Source organism: Athene noctua, chromosome 1 (assembly GCF_965140245.1).
Source record: "Athene noctua chromosome 1, bAthNoc1.hap1.1, whole genome shotgun sequence".
NCBI lineage: Eukaryota > Metazoa > Chordata > Aves > Strigiformes > Strigidae > Athene > Athene noctua.
The window spans coordinates 231,159,365-231,179,046 of NC_134037.1; the positions used below are offsets into that span (position 1 = coordinate 231,159,365).

Consider the following 19,682-nt stretch of genomic DNA (forward strand, 5'->3'; position numbering starts at 1 on the left):
AGGAACTGTCGTCCCCCCGCCTGCTGCAGACCGGGGTCTGGCGTAGGGGTTCGTGTCCTGCTCGCCGCGGTCGCCTCGTGGCCCCGGTCGCACTGCTCGGGAGGGTGGAAGAAGACCTCGGAACATGGTGCGAGGGTTCGCAGGGATTCGGTGTTGCTAAGTTCATCTCCGTAGGTACTTCATTTCTCAGTAAGAACGGCAGTTTTAGCGTGGGGACTACATCAGTGCTAGTTCACTGAGCAATCTTAAGTGTAGTTGAAGACGTCTGCTGCGGTAAAGTATCCTGACTCTGTACGTCCTTTGGAAGACTTGTCTCAACTTTTACGTGCTGGGCTACTGTGACTCAATTATTATCTTGGGCTGCTTCAGCTCTCTAAGGCTTAATAGTGTAAAGGACATTGAGGATTTGTGAGGTAACTTTACAGAAAGAGCTCACTTTAACTGTAAGTTTCTACTCAATCGTGTATATTATAATGCTAGCTGTGTATGGAAAGGAAAAAGCCTCCAGCCCTGCTCCCCCCGAGAAAAATTACACAATCCACACCAAGATACGGGACTCCCCTTTTAATGAACTTTCAGTGTGATAGTAATGGAGTGCCAGCCTCAACAAAGCTGGGGCGTTTTGTGCTAGTTTGCTAATCCGCAGGCAGAGGAGGTCTGTGCAGCACAGTGGTGATCTGTTGGCAGGCACGAGTAAGTTATATGGGAATTTGTTAGGCTGGTTTCAGTAACTTTGTGCTCAGGAAGCTGAGCTCTAAAACTGTGTGTAAGCCGCCTGTACTCGGTGTAGCTTGTGCATTTCAGCAGGTGCTTCAGAGCTGTTTTCTTTTACCTGCTTTGGGTAGTATGCAGGTTTTAAAAGACTTAATGTTTCTCAATGGTGATTTGTTGCTTACTGCATGCTTATGGTATGCATCTTAGTAAGTCATTCTAGCACTCCTCTTTCTCTCTGCTAAAAATACATGACTAATATTAGAACAGTTAAGTGATTATTCTTGCTAGCAGCAAACAAGTTCACAGTAGCAGTCACTCCTGAAGTTTTTCAGCTGAAACATAGAAGATATTTTCTCGTGATCATACTTTATACAACCTAGGGGTTTTTTTTAAGTGGTGGACAAAACCTAAGTGCATAGGCAGGGGAAAAAAAGTGTGCAACTGATATGGAAATTTACTTGCTTTCTAAAAGCTTCAGAAGGTTTAACTGGTGCTGTGCAGTGGCTAGTTACAGTTCCTAGAGCATTAATCACAAACTTTTACTTGTTGGCTTGTCATTTCATGTGTTGAAACTTAATTTCTTGCTCCTTTTTCTAGTTGGCTTTGACTTTTTCATGGTGCACTGCCATTCTGGAATACTAATGTCTACATAATACAAGTTGAACCCTTCGCTGGCTTGACGTATTTAGAGTATTTTAATGTAGTAGTATAGCTTGTAGTGCTAAAGGCTCTATAATTGAAGCAGTTTGTGCCTGCTTTGGCACTGTTGGAATACTTGAAATTACTAGGGATGCTATGGGCATTTTAAAAATTGGGAGTGGGGGGAGACTGTATAATAAGACCTTACAAGCATGTAGTGATTAAATAACTTGGAACAAATGTGAGGAAACTGTACTCATATATAAAGACTAAGTGTTTTTACAAACACTTGAAGATTTAGCAGTCATGAAATGGGAAACTCATTTGGAGATCATGAGAGTTACCCAGGAGTTAGTGACTTGTTATATATACACACACATACACCATGTAAGACAGGTTATCAGCAGTCTGAACAAGATGCCCACATAACAGCAAATGAAGCTTAGAGCTGCCTGAACGAGTGTGGCCTCATGGAGTTCAGTGTAAGCTGTGAAGCTTCCTCAAGAAGCTGAGTAAATGGTCTTTAAGCCACATCAATTTGTGTGCCTGAATGCTTGGCAGTGCTTGAACAAGCAGACTTAAAACTAGCTGTACTGTGATTAGGGAACTAATAGTAATTGCAGCATAGGTAAATAGTTCTAGTTTCTCAGTACTAGTGTAAGGTAGTGCTGGAGCTCATTTCTTTTGCTATCCTGACTTCCAGATCTGTTTTGTTTCTTAAGCCTTATTTCAGTTCTTTTACAGGATTTTTTTCTCAGATTAGTGCTCTTCCTCTAGGAGCTGTGATGATGCTTACAGGTGTGATGTTACTTGGGAGGGAAGAACTGAGCAATTTCAGGCTCTCCCCTTTTGCTTCTCAGTCTCACAGAAGGCATGAATGAAGTGTTTGAGAGTTTGCTGGATTCCCCTTTACAGAAGGAGAAAGGCATTGCTAAATAAAATGTAATATAGTTATGTTGGTGTGTTTCTTGCCACTTAAGATCAGTCTTCAGCTCGTGTGACCCTTTAAGTGAAAGGGGCTGATGCAATCTAAAATATGTACATATTGTAACTTGAAAGTGCTGCTTGTTGATATTGAAATTTGGTAATGTGCATTTGATGTTTACTTCTAGTAAGCTTAGGCAGATGTTTTGTGCATTTAAAACAAGAGTTATAAGCTTGTCTTCAGAATATGTTTCAGTTTAAGCAGCTTCGATTTTTTTTTTTTTCTCCTCCACCTGAGAACCAAGAATATAAACTATGTCTTGTCTTAAAATTAGTTTTAAGCTTTGGCTTTATAAATTCAAGTCAGGTCTGTCTGGACAGGGCATGGTAGTAGTCCTTATGAGTGCATCAGAGGAAAGCCATGGAGTGGTTGTCATACTTTCATGGATTACTTGCCAAATTGTTTTTAAGAAATGCTTAGAGTCTTGTAACAGCTATTGGTGTCTGCCCAGTAACACACAGTGTAAGGTATTGTCTGCTGTTTGTTTCATGCCTAATATAACTGTGGATAGTATCATGCCTGTAAATAACTGTTTGATTTCTCAGTGAATTCCACATATTGTTGGATAAACATAAAATAAGGTTTGCTTTAATTGCAAATGTGTTTCCCTTGAGGAAGGGCTAGCATGTGAAGATTTCATCCTGTTTTGAGGGAGCTAAGTCCTAGTACCTCTTCAGATACAAGACATTATTACTCTTACTGAGAACAGTTTAGTTACTGTTTCACTTCAAGTAATTAAACACAAAATATCTGCAAGTGTATCCCTTTGTAACAGTGACTTGCTGCTGCTTAGTTGATTCAGGCATCTATCTTCTTTGGGTGAGGAAATCTTGGAAATTATCTTAAGTGCTGTATCTCTGAGGAGTTCCTCAGCTTCTCTGAAGTGTCCTTTTTTTTCCCCTGTGACAATCTTAATAGATTTCATCTTTGATAAAAGATAAATATGCAAGTATTTGAAGTGTTTGTAGGAGTTAATTTAATTCTTATTCATAAAAGTCTAAAAGTTTTTTCATTTTATTTAATGAAATAATAAAAGGCTATAAGCATGCAAATAGTCTCCTAGTAATGATATGGGGGAGTTATTAAACTATTAAACTCAATACTTGGGAAGGTATGATGCTGTGCTAATTAATGTCTCCCAAAGGAGATGAATAATATCGCTGAGGTAGGCATTGTAATCCAGTACTGGAGTAGTGGATGTTTGAAGTATCTGTTAAAGATTCCTTCCTTTGAAGATAGAGCTGTCAATAAAAATGTTCTGGTGTAACTAATAAGACTGATTTGAGATGAGGTTGTTACTTGTGCTGCTAAGGAGGCACAGCATAGGAAGAGTGTAGGCTATTTGCTCAATGCTGACTTTCAAAAGAGGTGGTGAGGATGCCAGGCCAGCCGCAGACTACTGAAACGACAGAATTGTGGAGGATAGACAATAGACTAATGCTGAGAGTCAGTAAGAGTTTCATATGGGGAAAATCATGCTTCGCACTTGTAAATGACTTGAGAGAGTCTGATTAAGAGAAGACTTTATCCTAAGTAAATATACTAGGTTTTAATTTCTCAAAAGGAGTTTGTAAATGTCATGGTGAAAGGCTCATAAACCAGGCTTCTATGGAATGGTGCTGGTGGTTTATTCACTCTGGACTTCTTTTTTTACAGAAAGCTCCTGTATGAATAAATAGTAACTAACCCTTCAGAGTTAAGTCCCATTGTGTTTTGTGCTGGAACGTTTTCTTAATTGGCTATGGTTATATCAAACAGAGCAAGTGATGAATAGCAAGAAGAGTTCAGTTGTACTAAGCTGTTCATGGCACAAGAAGTGAAGGACACATGTAAACATGCACATAAATCATAGACTGGAAATCCTAATTTGATGTACACCGAGTATGGGCTGTGAGCTGGATTGCCCTTAAGAATTGAGGATTTTTATGTATTTTTGAGGTTCTGTTGAAACAATTTCCTTGTGTAGTAGTTGAAAGCTGGTGAATCGGGGGGGGGGGGGGGGGTGGGGGGTGGGAATGCTGTTAGACCACTGCTGTGGCTGTTTCCCTTGGTCCTGCCCTCAAGCCTCCTCAGAACGTTGCAAGGATGAAACGATCTTCTTGAATGAGAAATAACTTAATAGAAGTTCTGAACAATTTGGAGAAGTAGGGACTTACCTATTTTCAAGCTGTCATGCCTAGCTTTCAGTTTGCTAGAAATTGTGGCTGTGAAGTAGCAGGCTGCAAACAAGTTCTTAACCAAAATGTAGTTAAACTGTAGAACCCTTTGCTGCAAGATGTAGTAGCTATGAAAAGTTTTAGGCACTTCAGGATGTGTGTGTGTGGGAAGCCCTTTACTTTTTTGTGTGTATGAAGATATCTACCCTTTGGCTCAGAGGACTGGTGAGGCATAAATAACTGAAGGCTGAGAACATTCTGGTGAGAACTGTAATGATGCTAGTCTTACTCATAAGCCTCTCCCTATGCATCTAATACTTTTATCTTTAATGGCCTGTACCAGGTGGGTTTGATCTCTGGCCTCATGAGTATGATTCATGCAACTTTTTTGTCCCAAGGACTGTGAGATCTTTTACAGAATGTTGAGATGAAGTTATTGTTGAAGGCTTGCATTGATAATTGTCTTGAACTGGCTTTCAAGTTAATTTTTATTAGACATCTTTTTAAAGCCTAAGACTTGTGTGTATCAGATTTCACAGAACAGTGCTGATGTTGATGGTTTCATTTGTTTAACTGCTCACAGATGCAGTTCCACTCACTTGTGGAGCACCTGCTCAGTCTGAGTTCTTGCTAGGCAAATTTCAGTTTCATCTCGGGAGATGTGGCAGATTGGTCTCTTCTGTACCTCTACACTAAGTGTAGTTTAGAAACTAGTTGAAAATGTATTATGAGGCTGTAACTTGTCTAACTTCTAGTGTTCTATTGTAGTTACTGCTTTGCAGAGGCATCCACATGTTCATAAATGGTAGAGAATTCTGCTAAATCAAACAGTGAAAAAGTTACAGGTGCTAAGTACTTGTAAGCAAGAGCCCTTTCCACTGCATGTTCTCTTGTTTCTGCCTCTTCAAAGCAAAGGATTTTCTAGGGGTTCAAGTTGTACTGAGTGTGTGTGCCCAGCATGATACTAGACTAGGTCTTCATTTAAGGCAAGCTTTCTAATAATGAGCTTCCCCCTTTAAAAGAGGTGTAGTTACAGGGCTGGTAAAGATGTCTCTAACAAATGTCGAAACAACATTCTCTTACCACACATGTTCTTTCTAAAATACCAGTTTTATTCTGCCAATAATATAGAATACAGACAGCAGTGATTACAACTGTTACTCTTAAAGAATGCAGGTGGAAATGTTTTGTGTATTCTGTAGATTTAAACTTAAATAATTGAGAATCTGGTTAAAGGAAGAAATCCTGTTGTATACAGAGAGTGAAGATAGTGAAAGTTATTACTGTGATGTTAGTATTTTAATCAAAATGTTACCACCATATATGATGCTGGCTGTTTATTCTATTGTATGCCACCATCTGTGATCTGACTCAGTTCTTCCCCAGACCTGGCGACCTAGCAATGCAGAACAGTGCTATGTTACCTGTCCATTTTGACAGTTGAAGCAAGCAAAGCTAGAGCTAGTTTATCATCTTTTAATTTCAGCTGATGAGGTGAGCCACTCTTGCCAGCAGAGAGTAGGGGTGGCCATGCATATATGAAATAGCAGTAGGGCTTTGGGAAAGGATCGAAGAACATCTTGATACTCCAGAAGGGTTGTCTGGGGACTAGAAATCTAAGATGATGGGAAAGTGGTAACACACTTTTTCCTTGGCCTCCCTGAGCTGAAGCCCCTTTCAGCTGAACATTTTTCATACTCTCAGGCATCAGTAAACTGAAATCAGGGTGGAGAGAGGATTGCTATTTGGGGAATCTCATGCAGAGATCCCTAGTCTCTCTGAAATTTAGTAGTATCATGATGCTTACTTTACGTGTGTCAGTATTGCAAAGTATCCAAATATGATACAAGGAGCATTTCCAAGACGATGCTGAACTCTTTTGGGACTCATTCATATATTATTCAAACAAGATAGTGTCAGACCTTGCTATGAAACTAGTAAATAATTTAGTATATTACTTGCTAGCATATTCCAACAATATATACCGAGTTCTGCCTAAAATCTGCCTAAGGTATTTACATAACTAATTTTATCAACTGCTGTGAGAAACAGAATCAGAGACACAGAAGATGACAGTGTTTTAGAGATGTGCAACAAAACAAGGATTTTTTTTAAAAGGTCCAAGTGTTAAATGCCAATTAAGAATACTGACAGTATGCTGATGATCCTGTATTGATTGTGCCTGGTTTTGTTTAGAAATGTGTATTAATTTGAACAGCCTCTAAATACTTGTGAGAGTGCTTCCAGGAAAAGTTGCTGATCAGAATTGCAGTCAGTGATACCTTTGAGGGTTTTTTATTACTGAACTTTATCACCATTGTTGATGTGTAAGCTTTGTCCTTTTTCTCTAGGCTCTGATGTTCCACATCTAGCTCTTGGGTTCCTTTATGCAGCCACCCATCAGTGTTACACTGCAGACACACAGTTCAAAAAAATTGAACATGTGAGCATGGAGAATATAATCTTAAAATTGTTTAAATTTATATTCTAGGTGTTGCCAAAAGTTTTGCACAAAAATCTTGGCAGCAAGAGAGAAGACACTACATTGTAAGAACAATGCAGAAACTGAGTGCTGAGAGGTCTGCGAGCAGGATTATATGGAAGTACAGTAGCAAGGAAGACTGATAAGCTTTATTAGAAGTTTAAGTTAGAAGCTGTTTTTATTCAGCTACTTAGAAATAGTTAAAACAGTTAAAATGCTTACGTATTGGTGGTTCTGATGGTCCAGCACGTTTCTGGCAAGTCAGCCTATTGATGTGCAGACTGGGATTAATAGAACGTGGGCTGCACTGGTAGCATCTGAGAAAAGTGTTAAATCCAAACCACTGCCAACAATTTAGTATTGACAAGTTCTTGTCAAAAGGCAGCAAAACCAACTTCCAAATTGCAGTATTGTTGTTAAAGAAAATTGTACATAGAATAGTTTGGGTTGGAAGGGACCTTTTAAAGGTCATCTAGTCCAACCCAAACTATTCTATGATAGTGAGAAAAGACATCTTTAACTACATCAGGTTGCTCAGGGCCCCATCCAACCTTACCTTGAATGTTTTCAGGGTGGAGGCATCTACCACCTCTCTGGGCAACCTGTTGCAATGTTTCACCACTCTTGTCACAGAAAATTTCTTCCTTACATCTAGTTTAAATCTACCCTCTTTTAGTTTAAAACCATTACCTTTTGTCCTATTGCAGCAGGCCCTACTAAGAAGTTTGTCCCCATCTTTCTTATAAGCCCCCTATACACATGGTAGGACACATGGGGAAATAAGGAGGTTATTGGTGGAAACCAACATGGCTTCACCAAGGGGAAATCATGCCTCAGAAATTTGGTAGCCTTCTACAATGGAGTTACAGCATTAGTAGATAAGGGAAGAGCAACTAACGTCATCTACCAGGACTTGTGCAAAGCATTTGACACTGTCCTGCATGACATCCTTGTCCCTGAATTGGAGAGACATGAATTTGATGGACCACTCGGTGGATGAGGAATAGACTGGGTGGTCACACTGAAAGAGCTGAGGTCAACGGCTCTGCCCAGGTGGAGAGCTGTGATGAGTGGTGTTCCTCAGGGGTCAGTATTGGGACTGCTGCTGTTCAGCATCTCTGACATGGACAGTGGGATGGAGCGCACCCTCAGCAAATTTGTCAATGACACCAAGCTGTGTAATGTGGTCAACACACTGGAGGAAGGGAATGTGCCATCCAGAGAGACCTTGACAGGCTTGAGAGGTGGGACTGTGCAAGCCTCATGAAGTTCAGCAAGGCCAAGTAACAAGGTCCTGCACATGGATTAGGGCAATCCCAAACACAAATACAGGCTGGGTGGATTGAGAGCAGCCCTGTGGAGAAGTACTTGGGAGTAGTAGTGGATGGAAAAGTGAATATGGGCCAGCAATTTGTGCTTGCAGCTCAGAAAGCCAACTATAACCTGGGCCACATCAAGACAAGCATGACCAGCAGGTTGAGGGAGGTGATTCTCTCCCTCTGCTCTTGAGACCCCACCTGGAGTGCTGTGTCCAGCTCAGGGACTCCCAACATAAGAAGGACATGTTGGAGCAGGTACAGAGGAAGCCATGAAGATGGTGAGGGGTCTGGAGACACTCGCCCTACAAGAACAGGCTGAGAGGGTTGGGGTTGTTCATCCCAGAGAAGAGAAGGCTCCAGGAAGACTTACAGCAGTTTTCCAGTACTTACAGGGGGCCTACAGGAAGGATGGGGAGGAACTCATTATCAGGGAGTATAGTGATGAGATGAGGGGTAACAGTTTTAAACTGAAAGAGGGTAGGTTTAGATTAGATATAAGAAATTCTTTACTGTGAAGTTGGTGAGACACTGTAACAGGTTGCTCAGAAGTTGTGGATATTGCCTCCGTGGAAGTGTTCAAGGCCAGGTTGGATGGGGCTTTAAGCAACCTAATCTAGTGGAAGGTGTTCCTGCCAACGGCAGGGTGGTTGGAACTATGTGATCTTTAAGGTCCCTTCCAACCCAAACCATTCTGTAATTCTGTTCTGTGAAAAAACAGACATGAGACTAGTCAGTGCGTCTCATTTGGATTGAACTTTGCAGCAACCATGTTACAGCCACAGACCATCTTATCTTAAAACTATTAAAACATGTAAGCTGATCAAGGAAGCCAGGTTGCTATGCTTAACACTGCTGTTTGGTTTGATGTGATATGTGTCCTCATTCTTTGAGTGGGGTACTGCATTTTATTTGGCCTTTGTATGAAAATTGTTTGTGAAATAATGTCACTTCAGTACATTCAGAGACACTAGGGACAGGGAGTGGGGAAGAGAATTGGTTGCTGCAACTGTAGTCTCTCTGAGTAGCCAGTTCAGATTTTTTTTGTTATATGGCTTCTCAGAAGTGAGTGATACTGTCTGAGAGACGTAGTGAGATGATGTTCAGCCATTAAATTACTGATCTGTGTATTAAACTGTCTTCTGTATGTGAAAAATGTAACTGTTGTCACTTAAACATCTTTTGTTGAGATAAATGCTTTGTTTAGGGAGGTGTAGTCTGTAAAAGCATCCCTTTACTAACCTGATGTTGCAAGTAGTTAAACATAATTTATATGTAAATGGTTTATGGGATTGAGTAGTGATGCACAAAATCCTTCTGTTTTATGAGTAATATTAGCTAGTCATTCATATCCCTGATTCTGTAGGTATTTAGTAGTGGAAGGGGTTTTGTCTGATTAAAGGCTGGAAGGGTTTTTGTCTATGTTTTTCTATCATGACATTTAGAAAAAAAAAATTAGAATTTGTGAATGGCAGTTCCTTAAGTAGAAGGAGCAAAGCACTGTAATGTAGAATTAAAGTCTCCTTTTGCTCTTCAATTGTGTATCCTTGTTACTAGTATTTTCTACCTTTCCACTTACTTCCTAGATGCTGTGCCCATCTGACCTCTATGTAGAGGCACATGATACTTAACCTGAAGTGATGTCAATTTTAATTGTATGGCAAAGTCTACAGATAGATTATATCTTTGAGTTAGTGTTGAAAAAGGGAATAAACCAGGATGGGACGCTTGCCAGAGGAGGTAACATCCTTCCAGGAACATCTGGTAGCAGAAGTTCTGGATAACATTTTGGTCTTCTGGAGTCTCCCCTTGAGTTTTCAAGTGTGTAAGCCTTTCATGATTTGACTTTAATTTTAGTGGGAAATTGTTGCCATAAAAGGGTGATGGGGAACCTCACATTAAGCACAACATACAAGACTGTTTAAAAATCTAAAACAACCCAGCATATTTAGCTTGAACTTTTAATGTACCAAAGACATAATGCAATGGGACAGATAGTCATGATCGAATTTCAGCTCTATTTGTCCTGATTAGCACAAAACTTGAATACATAGTGGAGACATCAGGTTCCTCAACTATGAAATTCCTATTTGTACTATGAAATGAGATGGTATCGTGTGTCATCAAACACTGGTCTCCTGTAAAGAAGTTACAGGTGGAGCATTGTGTGCTCATTCACAGTTTTTGGACAGACAGAAGTTTTAAAGCAGTCCATTCATGAAGCTTGGGTGCTTTAAAGACCCAGGCTTGTCCATGTAACTGAATCTGTAAGCCTTCCAGTACATCTGTGTTGATGATGAGTCAATCTGCATTGCTGAGAAAAATACTTTTATATTGGTATATGTTTAAGCCAATATATTGGTGTAATTATATAACTATTTGCAAATGCATGTGTATGTATTTGGAGGGAGTGGGGCTGGAAAGTCACACTTTGACTAACCAGCAAGGCTTGTCCCATAAGCAGTAGAATTGTATAAAGCCGTATTTGATACAGTTTCATTATGTTTTTGTATTCAGTCCCTCTTTTGTCTAGTAGCTAGCAGCTGGGCAAGAAATGCTGTGGTTTGTGTCTGATTGTGAGCTAACCTGTTTGTTGGCAAGTACAAGTATGCTGGTTGTCTATCAGCAAGCCAGACAACTGTGAACGTTGAACTCGTGCTTCTCTCTGTGGAGAGCTTCCACTTCTGTTTGTTCGTTGGCCTTTGGGAAATGTGATGCTTTTTGTTCTTCAAAAATCTCGAATTTGTCTATAATTACCTCAGTTCAGTTCTTATTCTAGCCCTGAGACTGAACTCTAGAGAATAAGAATGTCAGAAAAAGAATAATAGAGAAGATTTCCTCCAGTAGTTAAGCTGTTTTAAGTGCAAACTTGACTCAAGTAGCTTCTGTTCTATGGTTAAGCATTACTGTATATTTGGAGTTTCACTCAAGATTGCAAGAGTTGAAGAACTGTTGATGAATGTTCACTCACTATTCTACTTTTTTTAGGCATATTTAGAGCATGGTTGGTGTTTTCTTACAATTATTTAAAAATGATACTAAGCATCTTCTGTTAAGAAGGAAGAAAATAGATGATTAGGAGAATTTGACCATCCCCTAGAGGAGACCAAGTTTTGCTGTAACCTGACTTGTCTCAGATAAAGATGTGGAAGCTAGTCTCAGTTGAAAATTCTCAAGTCCTTTTTGTTGTGTAAATGTTAATTGCCATAGTGCAACTGTTTGCCTCTGATGGGAAGGAACTTTCTGGCTATCCTGCCAGAAGTCAGCCAGGCAGAGCAACCTGATCTAGTATCAAGGTTAGATCTTTGTTTTGAGGGGGCGATTTAGGTGACCTCCAAAGGTTCCCGCTGACCTGAATTATTCTATGATTAAGTCTCCAGTTAAGTTTCAGGCAACAGAGACTTAAAAACTGCAGTTAAGCCCTTTCCAACAGCCTGCAGGAGTACCCTTGTTTTGGCACCTTAGCCAGTTACCCAGGAGTGAATAGAGGCATGTTTCTGTATTGCTTGTGTCCTGGGAAGCAATGTGATGATGTGTTATGACTGCAAAGGAGTTGCTACACTCTGCATTGATTTAAGAGGGTTTTTTTACCTCCATCCTGGAAGATTGATGGAATGGGAGTGATCTGTGAAAGACAGTTGAAGTACTCTAGCTGGATCTGGAATGACATAGTTTCTCTCAGAATAGCTGTCTAAATTACAGCTGGACAATGCACCTTATTAACTGAAAATGGTGCCATGTTAAGCCTGTTTTGTTTTTTCTTCAAGTTAAGAAGCTTAAATGACCTTAAATTACTTTCATGCTTACTGATACAAGCATGCCTGTAACTGGCTTAAGTAAATTTGTTTTAAAGTGGTCAATAAAAGATTTAAATTACTAAGACCTTACTAGAATCAGGTAATATATTTCAAAGATAGAGAAAGGACTGAGGTTCACATGTCCTGTTTTTTTACCTTGTGCTCCCACAGTTGAACCATATTGTTTGCCAGTCTACACAGTGATTAGGTAAATGGTACCCTAAATAAATCTAAAAGTAGCCCTTAGTTTGTACTATTGCAGCTAGAAATTAGATTTTTTTAAAATACCCAGCTAAATGCTTCCTCCCCAAATGTCTGTATATAGACTTTTGAGGTTACAGTAGGTCTATCCTGATTCATGGTTTCTTCCTCCCAGAAGTCTACATTGGTGACAAGGAAATTATTCTGTTTGAGATTTTTTATTTTGGGAGGTCACTAGGCCAGGAAAATGAGATGTTGAAAGAAGTGTCTACAATCTTAAAGACTAACTCTTTTCAAAAGTTCTGTTGAGTCAAGGTTGCTATTTTATATGTGTATTTTAAGAATTTCTGAATCAAAGTGGACATTCCTGCTTGCCTTTCCTATTTCTGTTGTAAAAGATTTTGCCCGTTTATAAAAAGGAGGCCATGAGGTAGAGCATTGGCTGCATGTAAATGAAGGCAGATACTGTTCTGAATGCTGAAAAAGTCAATGTAATATGAAGTCATATTCAACTAGAGCTTGGTAGTGATCTGATTATCATATCTTGCTGAAAGAACTACTGCATTTGTAAACTGTTTTTAAATGCATTTCAGTGAATGTATTCTGCCTTTCTTTCAGAAATGTTACGAACAGAAACAGTACAAAAATGGACTCAAGTTCTGCAAGATGATCCTCTCTAACCCGAAATTTGCTGAACATGGAGGTAACTGCAGATTCAAAAGACTTCCCCCCCCCCCCATGTGATCTTAAATGTATAATTAGTCTATTCCATACTGTTGGGAAAGAAAGGAGCCTGTTGCTGAGTGATTCTGTCCTTATGACTGAATAATTGCTCTGGATTTTTAGTCTTTGTGCATTCAGACCAAGTTTCCACCGCAGCTCAGTCACTCCTGTGCTGTGGGATGATGAAGATCAAAATATATGGTGGAAGCACACTTCAGTGAAGCTTCCAAGTAAGTTGTCTTTCTAGGTTTCTGGGTTGGAATGCTAGTGTGGGCTTTTCTTATGTTCCTATTTAATAGCAAGCCATCTTTTTTTGAATATTACATTAAGGTGTTCTGCCTTCTTGCTGGCTTTGTCAAGTTCATACTCTTAAATTTTCTGTACTGCATACCAAATTGCTGCTTATAAGAAGCAAAGTTAAGTGTGATACTGTTCTGCTAAGACTTGAAGCTAAAGACAAAATCTGGAGATCCTGTTCTGATAAATATTTCAGGAAATGGGGCAGCAAAATGTTGCTTCTATTTACATCTGTCAGAACTTAATCTTCAATAAAATGTTCTAGTATTATGTATTACAGGGTTTCTGTTGCATGGTTCAGCCAGTCTTTTCTGATACTGTGCATTTTTCTTGTTTGTCTGCTGCTGAAGCAACCTAACACTTAGTGTGCATGTACTGTGTCGGTAGGCTGATTTTCCTCTTCGACATTGTCAGATCTTGGCAAAATGTTCACCGAATCCTTTTCATGCTTCCATCAGTGTCTGCTATTTCTTGCTTCTCTTCATTACTTCTCTAGTGAAAAAAAGTACGGTTTTCTTGTTGCTTAAAAGCTCGCGTGGCCTGTCCAGCTCCGACCTAATGCATTTGTCTCTATTAGCGCTTGTGTTTTATAACATCTCAGTATACATCTGTCTTTTCTGCTCTTGCTGCCTCTTAAACTTTTCCAGGACAACTAGCTGACTTGGCAGTCCACATACTTCTTGGGCTGTGAGCCACTAATGGCTTTGAAGCTTGGGAGCAAAGCCTGGAACGAACAGCTGAAGCAGAACTAAGCCATTGAAATGATCTGATGGGAAGCTGTACTGTTGTCACACTTAGCTTCAGAGACAAGGAATTTGAAAAATTTAGTGAGAAGGTGGCAAATAGGGGGATTGCTGTGGCTGGACAGTGGTCTCCCTTGTGTGGGAAGGTAGGAGTAGCTTGCCCTCCTTCCTGCTGTGGTGATAACTTTTTCAAGCTACCTGATATTATTTGGAGCATATCATTCTAGCTTTCTTTGTTTTTACAGTATGGATGTAGCACAACAAAACAAAAACCTTGGCTCACTTTAATCATTATTCATTTTAGGTGTACTTTTTACAGAAAAAGGTGTTAAAGAGGTCTATCAACGTAACTTCAAGCTGCTGTTACAACTGACCTTGAGATGGTGGACTGTTGCCATTAATACTGGGGAAGAGGTTGCAATTGGGGGAAAACCAGAGTACTATGGTGAAAATGTGACTAATCTTCTGGCAGGTGCCAAAACTGAGTGGGTTTATTTAGCAAAGAAACCTGAAATAAGAATCTGGAACAGCTTTCAGGCGCAGAACATGCATTACATGCAACTTGTTTCCCACAGTGTTACTTGAAGAATGGGAGAAGGGGGGAGCAATGGTTGTACCAATGTATTATTTGGAATCTTGTGCCTCTTGGAGTGTTGATTAAAATATTACTACTTTGAGAAGATCTCTTACCCCCAAGATACTTTAGCAGGAAATAGGTTCCTCTTAACTAATGCTTTGTAAGCAACTTGTAATGTTGGAGCTGACTGTGACAGAGATCTGTGTCTTACAGTATGACAAAACCTAATGATTTTTTTCTTATTCTTCCTACCAGGAACTTGTAACACACATTGAGCAGCTCTCTAAATATGCTTTAGCTTATTGTTAACTCCCTTAAAGGCAATGAAGTGTATTTTTTTAATTAATAAAGCTTGTGTTGTCTGTGTTCATCATATCTGTATGATGCTCTGTAGTGGTCTTTAAGACTAATTTCAGGAAAGAAAATTCTTCCATATGACAGTCTTCAGCTGTACTAGGCTGCTATACTGATCTAAATTTATCATTTAATGGGGAACTTCACTGTGTAACAACTTCAAAGGATATCTGCACTGTGAAACTGGCATGTGGGAAGCCAGAAACATAAAGTATATGATATTTCTTACAGAGACGCTTGCGATGAAAGGACTGACCTTGAACTGCTTAGGGAAGAAGGAAGAAGCATATGAATTTGTTCGTAAAGGACTTCGTAATGATGTAAAGAGTCATGTCTGTATCCTTTGTAATACAAAACCTGATATTTTTGCTATGAGTTTTCACTGCTGCATGTATGATTTTTGCTACATCAGTACATACTTTTGAAGTACATAATGTGGTCTGTATTAAAGTCTAAAATGTGATCTTGTGGTTTAACCCCATCCAGCAACTAAGTACCATGCAGCTGCTTGCTCACTCCTCCCCCTTTCCAGTGGGAGGGGGGGAATAATTGGAAAAAAGTAAAACTTGTGGGTTGAGATAACAGTTTAACTAAAAATATAATAATTTAAAAAATGTAATTATAATGTTTGTAATGAAAAGGAATATCACAAAAAACCAGTAAGAGTCAGAAACAAGTGCACAATACAGTTGCTCACCACTTGCTGACCAATGCCCAAGCAATGATCCACCCCTCTTGGCCGATTCCCCCTAGTTTATGTACTGAGCATAATGTCCTATGTTATAGAATATCCCTTTGGCTAGTTCAGGTCAGTTGTGCTAGCCATGCCCCCTCCCAGCTTCTTGTGCACCTGCTTGCTGGCAGAGCATGGGAATCTGAAAAATCCTTAACTTAGGACAAGCACTACTTAGCGACAACTAAAATATCAGTGTATTATAAACAGGATTCTCACACTGAATCCAAAATCCAGTACTCCTACCAGCTTCTAGGAAGGAAACCATCTCAGCTGAAATCAGGACAGGTTTGTACAGTGAATACTAGTTGGTAATCAATTATTTTAAATAAGGTTTTGTTTTATTTTGTACAATTTCACAGAATATTTAAGAAAAATACCTTTTACATTTATCTCTTAGGAAAAAGACCATCTATGCTGTTTATTTTTGGCAGAGAATAGGTATGGCTTGTAAAAATCTGGGCTTTTCTGAAGTTTTAGTCTTAGACAGGTATAAGAAATCCAGTCTAGAGGTGCTATGAAAAATACCTATTTTGCCATTAAATTTTAGATAATGGTGTAGGTCTACTGGCTTGACAACTATTGCTCTGTTCTAAGCTTGTCTTCCAGAAGTTTATACCTGTGAAATACTTAATAGCTACCCCAGACTTTTGGGATAAGCCACAGATAGGAGGCTACTTCAGATTTTCACTGAATGCTTTTCATGTTTTGTATGCATTTGAGCTGCATGTTGTAAGTGGTAAATTTTCCATTAAATATTTAAGGTTTTAATATTAAAACCCCCCACCTTCCTTTAGTATCACAGGAAACACTTTCTGATGGCAATCTAGTTAAGACAAAGGGATGGCTGTTTATACCATTCCTCTATTAAATGTCCAGGGAGCTTGAGGCTGGGAAAAACCTCTAAGTGTATGGAGGTTATCAGTTAGTAGAGGTGTACTGTAGAACAGAAGTAATTTGTACCTCCTTGATCTTAAGAGCTGACCGCCTAAGGAATACCTAAGCAACTTTAATCTATATGTATGAAGTCTTGCACCTTAAATCAGAAAGGAAAACAATCTGGGTGAGTTAGTAGCGAATTTTGGGTGATTCTGACTCCTAAACAAAATTCCAGAGTGGGTTTATCAGCATCACTATTTCTTGTCTGTGATTCATGCTGACTCTTAAAACTCTCTAGAAGCCTTCCCTACAAATGCTGGAGGGATCTGAGCATTTTCAGATCTAATTTGGGGGGTGGAGTGGTCGAAGGGACCATCTTTCTGGACAAGTTTTAAAACAAAACTTTTTTTTTCTTTGGTTATGAGTTTTAGTGGATTTTTATCACCGTTTTACTGACTTGTTGAATTTAAGACTACAAAGATTTTTGTTTTCTAAATTCAAAGAAAGTGTAAACTCATCTAAATCCTACTAAGCAGAAATGTTGGCTTTTTTAAGCTGCATCCACAGAGCTGGCTCTGACAAAGCAAGAAGTTCTGACTTTTTGCATTCAACTATGTATGGTTACAGCTCTACAGAGAATCCCGTAATCTGTCTGTGCAGAATTACTTCTCTAGTGAGCACAAGCTAGCTGATAATAAACTAATTCCAGGCTAGACATCAGGTTTGTCACAGTATGTTCAGTTGGCATCTCTTGGTAAAGTCTACAGAAACAGCAGACCTCTTTTACTGTACTTTGAGAACACCTGAAGTGCTATCATAATGTTACTACCTAGGTATCTGAATCTCTCCTGATGGTGGGGCTCCAGTACACGGGGAGAGTCAAGACTAGGAGAAGGTATATATTCTAGTCCATGAGAAAAGTGAGATCTGAGGCTGAGCTTTTTAATAGAGTTCCCTTCTATATCCTTTGGAAAGATTTGTGACTAGCTGTGAAGTGCTGATGAAAACTTGAAGGTCTGTTGATCCTCGGTGCTACCTAAGTAAAGCTTGGGTGTTACTCCAAAATACTGTTTACATTTCCTGTTTTATATGAGCTTAATGCCTGTCATTCCCTCGGCTAGAAGGGAGAGGTGGACAGTAGCCGCTAAAGTCACCTTGTTCTAGTAGCTGGTTTTGAGGAGGTGCAATACATCCATGTGTTCTTTATTGTAGTAACGTTTGAAAGTGCTTTTGGTGTATTTTGTCATCTGTGCTTTTTAGAAGGTACCTGGTAGAGGGTGTTGAAAATAGAGCTGGTCACTTGAGTGTTCTGACTTGTTTGAGGAGTAGAAGACCTTAATTCTGGGGTTCCCCATACTGAGATTTGGGGGAAAATACCTGTTGTAAAATTGTTTAAAAATCTGTAAATTTTCTGGTCAAACTACAAATTAATTCTGACCCATTTTTGGTTATAACTTGAGTAGTAGTCTAGTCAGAGATCTACACTTACTTCAAGAATAAATGTTTCAGGTAGTGGCGTGTTAGACTCAGGACACTACAGAAGCACAGGCAAGACTGCTCAGAGCTGTCAACTATAATAAATTGGTGGCACTATGCTTTCTTGGCTTGTATCAGCTGTTAAAATTTCTTATGTTTAGTCTTGACTGTTGTACACACTTATTTCTGAAAGGGTTAATGCTTTTCTTTATTTGATTACTTGGTGGAGAGTATGATTTTTTTGGAAAGATTAAACCAGATTCCCAATTCAATCCAGGCATGGTAATGATGCCTAATAAATTACTCAAAGCATCATCTTAGTCTACACTGTTAAAGTGCAATTAACTTCTTTTGATCAGAATTATCTTTACTTCAGATGAGAATCTAAAATATCAGTAGTTCTGAGGCAGGTATATGAAGATGTGTTGTGGTAAGGTATTAGCTGTCTTTTTCTATCTGCCAAGCCACAGAAATGTGGCGCTCAGATCACAGCTAACCCCTGCAGGAGGTTAAAACCTTCGCAGGAACAAAAGCACAAACACCAATATGGTGGTTGCTTCTTGTTCAATTTATTAACTGCACAATTGCTTTATATACACCTTTCTGTACATCGCAAGATCTTTAGTTCCCTGTTCTTCCTGTACATTGCGAGATTTTCCGAGCGCCTCTCCCTACAAAGATGCTACATTTAACTTTGATCTATGTCCTGAATACTTGAGCTCAAATAGGCAAGGGAGGATTTATAGAAAGAAGTAGCAGTGTTAGACCAACTGCTGTAACTGTATCCAAAATAATTTCGTCCCCCTTTCCCATTTAGTCTTAAATTGTCATGGCAGCAATAGCAGCTCTCCTTGCTGTCTAAGATGCATGTGGAGTTGTGTGCTTCAGCTGGCTGAAATCAATTTGGTGTTCCTGTAGAAATGCAAAACAGTCTATTGCTTATCTATTAGAAATTTCCTTCAGACTTAATTCTCACAAGTCTTGTCTTTTGGGTGGAGTCTTATATATATTCTATTCTTGATAATTACGAACCTGCTTTATATCTTCATTTTTAGAACTTCAGGATATGAGTCTTTGTAAGAAAGAGGGAACTTAATTTTTTTTCTTTGATTTAATTTGACCAGGTATAACACGTTGAATTTTATGTGCTTTTTCAACTTTGAGATGCAAAGTTCATAAATGATTGTATCTTTAGAGGAAACAATTGCTTTCGTTTCAGTTCAGTAGCATAAGAACTCTTAAATATTTTGCCTATTAGCACTGAGTTATTTGTGACATCTTAATGGAAAGCAAGTGAAGCATATGTATACCTCTCCAAGATTTGCTGTATTTTGTTGCTTCAGGGACACATGGGAGAGCAGCTTGAGAAAACTCAAGCCACTTGTAATTTGAAAATCAAAGTAAGTTCAGACTTAATACTGTGGGGTATGCTGCCTCAATGAGATACTCGTAACCTGGAGCAGCAAAAGGTAGATCATGTCAATTAATCTTTCCTTCAATATGACTTTTTGAGACTGGTGTAAACACACAGTGTGATGCATTGCTGTGACATATGTTAGTTTCGTGCTTTGAATTCAGAATCTTTCCAGGATGAAAAAAGATGCTTGTGA

At 39.2% G+C, this 19,682-nt stretch overlaps 1 protein-coding gene across 3 annotated transcripts in view; it reads left to right on the forward strand.

The window, feature by feature from the left end:
* NAA16 (N-alpha-acetyltransferase 16, NatA auxiliary subunit) overlaps positions 1-19,682 on the forward strand; it is a 74,658-nt gene that overhangs the window by 1,082 nt on the left and 53,894 nt on the right. For all 3 annotated transcript variants that reach the window (XM_074912402.1, XM_074912393.1, XM_074912413.1), the window contains exons 2-3: positions 12,909-12,993; positions 15,216-15,320. In XM_074912402.1, the coding sequence (XP_074768503.1) occupies positions 12,957-12,993; positions 15,216-15,320 (142 nt within the window). In that variant the 5' untranslated portion in view covers positions 12,909-12,956. The remainder of the gene's footprint in view (positions 1-12,908; positions 12,994-15,215; positions 15,321-19,682) is intronic.